Here is a 10,453-nt window from a genome sequence, read left to right as displayed (position 1 = left end):
ATATATATATATATATATATATATATATATATATATATATATGAAATTCAGTCCTCTGAGTACTCTGAGTATGAAGTTTGGAAGAATTTTTTTGCTTGAACTCAGCTGAGCAGTATTAGCATTTGGGTCTTCTGAATATATGGGCCGAAGGAAAGGATTGAACCAGAGAGGATTAGAGGAAACAGCCAGGAAAAACTGAGAACATATTTTGAAGAGGAAAAAAAGTTACGGCTTCATTTGGCAAAACTGTTCAATCGTATTGTCCTGTTGGCAATACCAGGCCACGCCTATTACAGTTCATCTGCTGCACGCCGAGCGTTATGGAGAATCACAACGCTGTGAAGCAGTGATTTTTCCTGAATGAGAGAGACTCTTAAGAGCCCAGGCTTGCTACTCTCTGATCGGCGTCTGGAAGCTAGAAAGTGCAACCGATGGGATGTTCTTTCAGCTGAGCTTTTCAATAGACATTTCTTATACCGAGTCATTCTATATCTGGAGTCTTTGGAGACAATGCTTCATGTTCCCTAGACACACAACCCTGGAACAAAGTAACACCCTCTCCCCCTCGCGGGTCAGAGAACAATCAACCTCTAGGGGAAGCTGTATGTGCGAATGCTTTCCCACCCGCCACTCCAACTCTTCTGAATAATGATCAGGGGAAACAGAGAACTCTCTGTTCACATATTTGGCAGGTCTGCCATCAGCTAAAGACTGACATCCTTACAGAACCAGAGGGAGAGCATAGGGAACCATTTGAAAAGCCAAGGGGGAGGGTGAAAAGGCATTCCGATTTGACTGGAAAACAGGGCTGGATCCTATGTTTTGTTTTCCTTTTAGATGAAATGCCTTTTATCCCGGCTGAGTTCAGATGATGTTATACTGCGCTCTCAGCCTTCTGTGGCCGTTTGTGTCCCCTGTTTTAACCTCCTAACCTTAGAGTTTAAAACATACATCTCTCAACCAAAGCCACAGGTAAAGATTTAGCAAAACAGAGATGTTAACAAAGCAAAGGGAGCGAATATGATCAAGACGCCTTGTGGGAAATTCTCAAAGAACTAATCAATACTTACCAAGAGAGATATCTGTCCTTCGTTCACAATGTTCAGTATGCTTCTTACTTTCTTCAGGTACTCAGTTCTTTCTTCCGTGCCCTGGGCATTGGTCCAGTTCATGCCATTGATGGGCTCCTCTGGTTTGGCTCCTGCTGCTGAAGATTGCAGGTGGAAGGACCTGAGCTTGCAGTCTGGCCCAGACTTCTCAATTTTCCGACTATGGGGATCACTGAAAACCTTGTTTAAGAAGTCTTTACTGTGGGTTTCTGATTCATATGCGGGGCCACATTTACCCAGAGCAGGTGAGCTCTCGGATTCTTCTGTAGAGAGCTTGTGCTGATCCCGGAGGGCAGTCGGTGCTTTCCGTAAGTGAGGGCTTTTCACGGGAGAAAGAACACAAAATGGAGTCATGTTGGGTGTGGAGTTCTCAGTGCTTGAGATAGGGCAGGCTTTGGCAGAGAGGCCATTGATGGCTGTGCACAAATTCAGAATCCTTTTCTCTGAAGTCACCTTGGTGAGCGGGGCCAGTTGTTGACTGGATTTAATGTAAGGCACATCCAGAATCTCATCCATATCAAGGTCATAATGCTCCAGTTCGCCCAGTGCCTGGCTGGGCTCTGAGCCCTTGCCTGGCAACCCCCCGACTCCATCTTCAGGGCTGAGCTCTTCAGGTTGGGGGCCCTGGTCAGTCTCCCCTCCTTTCTGGTATTCCACTGTACTGGTTTTTTGGTCCTCATTTTCATTGTTCTCCAGAGTCTCTGGCTGATGTTTCAGTGGAGAAACTCGCTTCACTGGGCGGAACTTACTGTATACATCAGCGATTCCAGTGGGCTTTTGTGGGTTTGTAATGAGAGTTGAGACACCACAATTCCAGCTAGAGCTAGAAACTGTTTAAAAAAAGATAATAGAGGATGCTATTAAATTGGAATCTGAACGTGGAATTTGGCCACGTAGTAGGTAGACATGCTTCCTTAGGTTACGCTCACAGTAGGTCTCTGCGCAAAGGGATAATCTCAAGAGGATGAAATTATACTCACCACTGCAAGGCAGAGAATGATAAAAGAGATACGACATATACTGACTCAAAATTAATTAAAGTAGCAATAGTGATAAAGGCAAAAAAATTAAAATAAATAAACCCTGACAGATATTTTACTACTGGGCATTTCTGGTACTATTTACAAGTTTGCCACTACCCTTAAACAAACAAACAAAAACAAAACCAAGAAAAACAAAAACAGAGCAGGAATGGGCTTCCAAACTAAGCCAGTGGACAAGTGTTATACGTACATGCGTAAACATGCACTAGCATGTACTTGCCGGTACACGCATCTCTAATATTTGAGACATCCATGTGAAGAACTCAAATTCATCCTTCTACAAACTCAAATTCTGTCCTACTATGTAATCTTCTATTAGATGTCAAAGGTAGGAGAAGAAAAGCCTAAGGCGGTCATGTGCTGGTCTGTCCATGGAGACAGACCGTGGGTGAATCTATGCACCCTATAATTAGTATCCCAGTCAACCATCATGCAGGGCCATCACATGGTGCTTCCCAGGTCATAACACAACCACAAAACGTATTTCCATTTGGCAAAAGAACATACTTTTTTTTTTTTAAATACATTTTACTGATTCTTTTGTGAATTCCCATCATGCACTTCAGTCCCACTCATTTCCCTGTCCCCTTGTATCTGCCTTCTACCCTTGTAGCAATTCCCCCCCAAAGAAAATAAAAACACATCAACAAAAAATTAACAAAACAAAACAAAGCATGAAAACATCTCTGGTAGAAGCTGTAGGGTGTCCAAGTTCTACAATATACCCTTCTGTCTTCACTTGCAAATGTTCACCATAATGAGTCACTGGTCTGGTTCCAGGTCTCTGGTTTCTGGGACACCATCAATATTGGATCCTTTTCAGGACTCCTCCCAGTTATCCTTGTTGTTGCCCTGTGTCATGGAGATCCTACAGCTTTGGATCAACAGAACTGGCCCTTTCACAGGCTCCAACAGTCCACAGATGATGTAGATTTTGGCCATTAAGGTGATGCCCTGGTGAGGTACACAGCCCACTCTCCTGGGTACTGAAGTTGGAGAGATGCAGGGCCTGCTGCTGATGGTGAAAATTGGGGCCAACTCTCCAGAGCACCACAGCCAGTGATGGGTGAGGCCAGTTCTGCACACCCCCTGGACATCCATGTGGTCCCTGGTGGCTGCCCCAACCAGGGACTTCCCCAACTGGGGACTTCCCCATGGTCTCTAGTAGTAATATGAGCCACAGATCCCTACACTGCCCTCAGCCTCTGCATGGCTATGGGACCTAGACATGGCCCTCAGTGGCAGCACAGGCTGAGACTTCAGCATAGCCTCCCATGGTGGGGCTGGCTACTCCTTTCCACTGTAGAGTCTCCAGTTCCATCTCTCATCATAATGCTCAAACTGTTCCACTTGACTTTCTCTCCCATCTGTCTACCATAGAGTTGCATATTGTAGTGGTTTCTGCTACAGGTGGGCCAATAGGCTGGCATACTCTCTGTGTTGTATGGAGGGGCAGCAAGCAGGCCTCTAGGTGTCCATACGCTGCCTATGTAGCATGGTGGTGGTGGTAGGTCTCTAGGGCACTCTTTAGAGTAACACTGCCCTCCATTTTGGGAAAGGTAGGAAAAGATGGAGCAAGGAGAAGTCATGAAGGACACCTAGGGGAGCCAGATACTCAAAAATAATTTTTTTGTACTGATAAAATAAAGATGGAACACTAACCTATACTCAACTAAGTGTCTGGTTGAGATGGACAGTGAGGCACCTAGACACATTTGGAGATAAGGTAAAAACCACAGTCTCTTTTAATAAGCGTCAGTGCAAGCAAGCTGCTTGGCAGTACATGTTAGGGTGAGCTGATGATGCTGCAGTGTTCTTGTTCTCACAGCAGGGCTGCATCCTCTCCAAGACACTCCTCTCTCCTAGAAGGCAGATGACCCAACACTCCTGAAGGCTACTTCACAGATTCCTGTTCTTCTGCCTTTGGTTTATATCATCTTATGTCAGTCAGGTAAGGCTTCCCTCCAGCCACCTTTACCCCCCAAACAGGCGCAGTTGGGAAGGGTCTAATCCAACGTAAACCCACACATCTTTGCTGTTGGGCACAGGCAAAGACTGAGAGACCCTGAGGTAGTAGGTGTGCTCAGGTCTGTAACTTTTTACAATAGGTTCTGGTAATGCCTAGCTCTTACAGCTAAAGAGCTCCTAACAGACTTACCTAAATTGGTGCTACTAGCCATGGCTCATACCGAGACGTGTCCTAAAAGTTATGGAATAAAGGAAAGAGACGACTGAGTGCCCTCATCATAAAATCGCGAGTTCTGTTCTCCAAATGGACAATAACTTAGCCTGGGTTGAGAAGGTCTGTAGCACACAGCACGTCCCTGAGGCTCTTCTGGTTCTCAAAGAGAACACTAAAAGCTATAGAAAGAGGAATGGTTTCTTTCCCATGAATAACATACATAGCAAGGACTACCCAGAAGGCGAGGAAGGCATCTAGATGGCCTCAGATTCCCAACTCCCTTACCCTCACCGTTTTGTGGCTAGAGTTCTGAGCCATTCGCAATGCTTGGCCTGGAGAACACAATTATCTGACACAACTATGTGAACTTGAATCTCGCTTTGCACAATTCATTAATCTTTTAACATGCATAAAGTGAATCCTTCTGAGGGATTTGCAGCTTAATTTCACGGGAGGGAAATAAGTTCTGCTAATAAACCCACAGCAGTGGTAATCACCAGAGAAAGCAAGATTCTTTAAAATCACTTATGAAATGTCAGTATGTAAAGACAATGCTAATAATTTCAATCGGTTCCCTGTAAATGTGAAATTTTTCTATCTTTAATGTGTTCTTTTCCTTTTTAAAATATTAAACTTTGAGAAGTTATAATTTGCCAGAAATTTCTGCCAAGCCATTTTCTCTGCCTTAGGAACACAGAGTGCTTGATTCACATGAAGCAACAGGGAAACAAAAAACATGGAGCCTTCTAAGGTATAAATAGGCATTTGATTTTACTCAATAGCTTCCCCCAAATCTATAAAGATTGTGGGGAAACTTATACATAGACATTACGGAACATATGCTTATTATTTGGCCTGACATCTGATATTTTGTCAATAACCTTGACTTCTTTGGAGCTTCTAAAAACTATGAATCTCATAATGTATTAAAAATATTTAAAGCCACATGACTTAGTGGGTCAATGCACCGAGTGTGCTTTACTGATGTATTTATGTATTATATAAGGTCATGGGTTCAAAGGGCTACTCTTTTATGTTGGCTTTATTTACATGCGAACTTTTTTCCTTGAGTGATACAGGGAAATGGGTACCATATGTTTCTCAGCTGTTTTACTCTGACAGGAGCCATTAAGAAAGCTCTATGTAAATGAATTCTGTCTGTGTTTTATAAAAACACTTCTTTCCCCAGAAAGGTCTAGAAACTGAAGAAGGAGTGTCAACATTTAGGCATGTTGTCTTTTCCCTCACTCAAGCCTATGGTTGTTTTGAAGACTTAGGGTAAAGTCTGTGGCTGCTAGGTTTGACTGCCAAGGAGGGGAAAAAAAAACCCGCTTATGAAAATGGAACTAATGGGTTTCATGAGAATGCTCAAACTTGTTGCTATGTCACATATTTGGATGAGCAGAAATGCAACAAACAAAAGGCAAACAGCCATTGACTTCTCCTACGCGGAATAAATACACAGCATACGAAAACGATTATTAATGGCAGGCAAGATTTTTCCCTTTCAATTCTTTAAGAGTACCAACAAATTCATTTTATTGTTGCTTTGCTCCAGTAACATCATAACATTCTTGTCATCTGTGGGAACATATTTCATAGTAGCAATAGCCACTTGGAGGGCTTTCGAGGCTAGATTTCTTCTGTAGAAATTATGCACAAATACTTGATACATGAACAGAATTTAAATCCCTGGAAAATTTTATCTCAGTCTTTATAAGTTCTATGAGAACAATATCTGTGTTTAATGTATCTCTCTATCCTTCAAAACTCCCAGAAAATTGCTTACCTAAGTAGGTTTTTAATGATGTTTTGCTCTTAAATGGGCTCACTTTTAACACCTTAGGGCAGTAAAGATGCCTAGCACGCCTTCAATTTATCTCCCTGATGGAATCACAAATTTTCTAAAGGCATCAGCAGCAAGGTGAATGTTTATGATGGTGATTTATGGACAGAATGGTCTCCTATAATCTAGCTGGTGTCTGAGATGCTGTGAGAACCAGCAAGAAAATTTCAGTTATCCCATAACCATCAAAAGCCAGACATTTTCCCAACAAGAATTAGCATGGATCTAGAGTATGCAAGGCTCCCTGGTTGGCTTTGTATCCTAATCCAAGGCTCTGACTTGCTACACCTCTGTCTGGTTCCCTTCCTCTCCTTCCTCAATTCCTCCCCTCCCCCAATCCTCTTAATCCTGGCTTACACAACCACAGGGTCATTTATATAGCTCCCCAAGTCACTCACCCCCAAGGATATTGTCTATCATTTGTTCCCTTGACCTCTACCCCACATCCTTCTGATACCATCTTGTGGCTCTATCCTAAATCTTTCCTAAATTTGGGCTCTTCCTTTTACATACCCTCACTGGGCTACACTGGAATCTTTTTCCACAACCACCACTAACTAATTTCTTTTCTCTCATTGGTCTCTCTTTTTACCCCATTTAATTCCTCCTTGGGTAAGGTCCAATTTGTCACATTAGCTGCCAAACCTTAAGTATTCCATACTTCCTAAAATGATATTGTCCTGGGTATGGGATGCATACCCCACTGTGTCAGACACACCCCAGGACTCATGATAAACACATCTCACTCACGGTGTAAGAGAACCATTCAGTGTTCAGCCTTTTCTTACTCCTCCTCATTCACTTAAGGAATCTTACTTTGGTAATTGAGTTTACTTTCTTCCCAAAACATAGAGTATCCCTTAATAAACTGATTGTAGGCTTCAGGGTCAGTGGCTTTTGTAAGCAATCAATTAACAGGAGGATTTTGGGATATACACATGATGTAAAATGTCACTTAAGTTACAAAGTTTGTGGACACTGGCTTCTTTGTTCACAACCAAATCTTAAGCAAGACATATAATAGTGTTTTTTTTTTATTCACTTTATTATTTACCTTCTTTTCTCAGCATTCATGATTCCCCCACCCCCTGCCCTGCCCCACTCTCCACTAATGCTAAATCAACTTTCTGGATTCATGGCTATCTACCAGTGCTTTTGCCTTCGGGCCTATTCTGCCTTTCCTATAAAATCTTTGCTGTTGTCCCTGACTGACACTCATGCTCATCACATCGGAGACAGCCAGCCAGTGTTTCCCCAGCGAGCCACTTCTGCCTACTCTCCTGTGGAATAGCTACTCTCTGCCTTTCAGTTCCCAGATAATTATTGACCACATCTGCAGAAAGTCTGGAGTCTCACTTTATCCTGAGGGTGCTTCAAGGACGCAGATTTCTTAAGAAGCGCCCTTTGCTTGTAATCAGCTCACTGCCCAGCATGGCTCCTCAAAGACAATGGGGTTTGGTGACTTAATCTTTCCATGAGGGAGCCAAGAGAAGGAGGAAGGAAGGAATACATTGAACTAAGAAATGCAAAATACAAGAAATAAGTCTGGTTATAATGAGTCCATATTTTGCTTTTGCTTTTAAACTGAGGTGAGAATTTGAAAGATAGTTGTTGAAGTGGCTCAGACAACTAGAAGGTATGCTGCATAGTGATGTACTTTAATGTACTCTGTTAATAAGTTCTTGTTGGGTGGTGGTGGTGGCACCTTTAATTCCAGCACTCAGGAGGCAGAGGCTGGTAGATTTATGAGTTCAAGGCTAGTCTGGCCTACAGAGTGAGTTCCAGGCCATCCAGGGCTTCACAGAGAAACCCTGGCTAGAACTCCCCCAACCCACAAAAAAGTTCTTTACTTGAATGTCCTCATCTGGAAAATAACAAGGTTAGACAGTATCATTGCGAAGATCTGACCCACTCTAAATATCTCTGATGATGTAGAATGTGTACAAATAACAGGGTTCTTGATTCCTATTCTGACTCACAATGAAACACTATAATTCTTTTGGATTCATGCATTTTACCAAATCCCCCTCAATTTATAATTATGAGGCCGAGACGATTGCTGACACATAATTCTCTGGCTCCTAGGCTTGATAAATTGTTCTGTTTAAGAAGATAATGGACCGTTTGCTGTTGCCATGGTAGACCCAACTTTTAAGACTAAACACCAATGCTGGCTCCTAAAATGCCCATTTATTTTATTTCTAAATATGGAGACCTGTGCCCATATTATAAAATAAGCATGTGACAGCGAGAAGAGAAAGAAAGGATTATGTCAAGTGAAATGGATTCTACTTTCCATGGGAAGCAATCTGGTCAAATTTATCTTAATTTCTTTAAGTATAAATAACAAACTATATATCCATTGCAGCCTTAATGTAGGCTGCTTTAGGGATACACCCTATGTATTCTCCAGCATTCTATTTCCTTTAGTCTTTGTTCTTTAAGTATAAGGTCTCATGTAGCCCAGGCTATCCTTGCACTTTCTTTGTAGCCAAGGATAGCCTTGTGCTTCTGATGCAACTGCCTTTACTTCTTGATTGTTGAAATGACAAATCAACAAAATGTTCCGTTTATGTGGTGCTGGGGATCAAACCTAGGGCTTGGTACATCCTAGGCAAGCATGTTTCTAGCTCTGCCCACTTTCCTTTTGTCTTCACCCCAATGGGACAGAAATTATGAACAACTGGGATTGTTAATGCTAGAGTCATGAGTTTCCTTGCCACTGGTCACATGAAGTCTGTAGCAGACCCATGTCGTATAAGAAGTGAAGACAGGTGGCTCCCATTATCTCACGACCATGTGAAGAAGGGTATGAACTGGAGTGAGAAGTACTTGCTGGGGTGATCTGTGCTGTCCTACGGATTAGTCTGAAACCTGATCCAAGGGATGGCTGAGTGAACTCTGGCCCCAGAGAATTGTGTCAGGACATTATGATGGAAGGAGTGATGTGTATAAAAGGAACACGTGTTTCTGGAATGTTCAGTGGGGTTGCTGGCTCATCCTTTTCACTGACATCACAGACTCCTGACTGAGGGCATCCTGAGGTTGAAGGGGAAGTACGTATGACTTCATCCCTATAAATATTCCACTCATGGATCTATTCATGTTAGACTGTTCACACGCTGCAAGGAAAATGTCATCGATTTAGGTTTTCAACCTTCTTTAAAAGGCTACGGATACCAAGCAGCTGTTATTGAACATGTCAGGGTCATGTTCTATGATGCTCAGCTCTGTCCGTGGCTCTGCAGACGTGCTCAGATAACTCAGCCGACTATCTCTGTATGTTTCTTTGTTCTGAGAAAACTCACTGACTCACTCAAGTCCCATAAGCCTGGGTAGAAGAGACATATCTTTACTGAAGAGGCATACTCTATCATGAAGTCAGACTCAATATTTGGACAAGTTTAGGCTTCCGAAGTACAGTTTCCACAGAACGGTAATTGGTAGGCCTGAAGAAAACACACATTTTTCAGAGAGTTATTCTGTCATGCAAAAAGTATGCTGTCCTTCATCATGACATTAGTATAAAACCTTGCTAGTGGATTAAGTTTTGTGTTCACTCCAGGCGCATGTACTAGGTTCACTCTCTCCTACCCCTCTCTCCTTCAGTCTGTGGAACTGTACAGAGAGACATAGCAGATGGCTAGTGAAAAGGCTCATCAAGCTGAGACACTTCAAAAGACGGCTTTGGAGTAAGCTGAACATACTTTCTACATGTGTGCACGCATGTGCGCATGCGTGTGTGCACATGTGTACACACACACACATACACACACTAACCTCTTTTAACTGAAGGTGTGATGTTTGACAGTGCTGGTCCACAGCAAGAACAAAACAGGGAGTTATGGCTACCCCTGGGTAAGAGAGGCGAGGGCAGACAGAGCAGGTAAGCGGGTAATGTAGGTAAGTAGAGGAATGTGTGTGCGTGCATGTGTGTGTGTGTGTGTGTGTGTGTGTGTGTGTGTATGTCCGTGTGTCCTCATTTAGAAACTAACTAGCTATGTCAGTATGGACTTCATAGACATTATTATAACAAGTGAAAGGAGATGAAAATGTGTTTTCTGGATTTCACAAAATGGTCTCTTCTTTGGGATTTTCCTGTGCCTTGAACACTTTAAAGCTGCCAATACAGCCATGTCAGACTTTCTGTATTTCTGAGCACAGGCGAGTGCATGATTTCATCAGAGATCTTTTCATAACAGGTCATGAAGATGGATGGGTAATTCCTATGCATTCTCACTTGGAAATAAATGGGAACTCAGGGAATTTTAAG

General features: G+C 42.6%; 1 protein-coding gene and 1 long non-coding RNA gene across 12 annotated transcripts in view; one reads left to right on the top strand and one right to left on the bottom strand.

Moving 5' to 3' along the window:
• Sncaip (synuclein alpha interacting protein) overlaps nt 1-10,453 on the bottom strand; it is a 144,838-nt gene that overhangs the window by 40,407 nt on the left and 93,978 nt on the right. For 6 of the 7 annotated variants that reach the window (XM_031365679.1, XM_031365683.1, XM_031365680.1 and 3 more), the window contains exon 4: nt 1,071-1,939. The exons of the other annotated variant lie outside the window; for it this stretch is intronic. In XM_031365679.1, the coding sequence (XP_031221539.1) occupies nt 1,071-1,939 (869 nt within the window). The remainder of the gene's footprint in view (nt 1-1,070; nt 1,940-10,453) is intronic. 7 annotated transcript variants of the gene reach the window in all.
• Nucleotides 1-10,453, top strand: part of LOC116087161 — a 111,266-nt gene that overhangs the window by 94,090 nt on the left and 6,723 nt on the right. For 4 of the 5 annotated variants that reach the window (XR_004117279.1, XR_004117275.1, XR_004117277.1 and 1 more), the window contains one exon: nt 3,981-4,103. This is a non-coding gene — a long non-coding RNA (uncharacterized LOC116087161). The remainder of the gene's footprint in view (nt 1-3,980; nt 4,104-10,453) is intronic. The other variant, XR_004117276.1, reaches the window with a different exon arrangement.

Source organism: Mastomys coucha, unplaced genomic scaffold (assembly GCF_008632895.1).
Source record: "Mastomys coucha isolate ucsf_1 unplaced genomic scaffold, UCSF_Mcou_1 pScaffold13, whole genome shotgun sequence".
NCBI lineage: Eukaryota > Metazoa > Chordata > Mammalia > Rodentia > Muridae > Mastomys > Mastomys coucha.
Note: the sequence above shows the minus strand (reverse complement) of the source record. Positions and strands in the feature narration are given on the sequence as shown.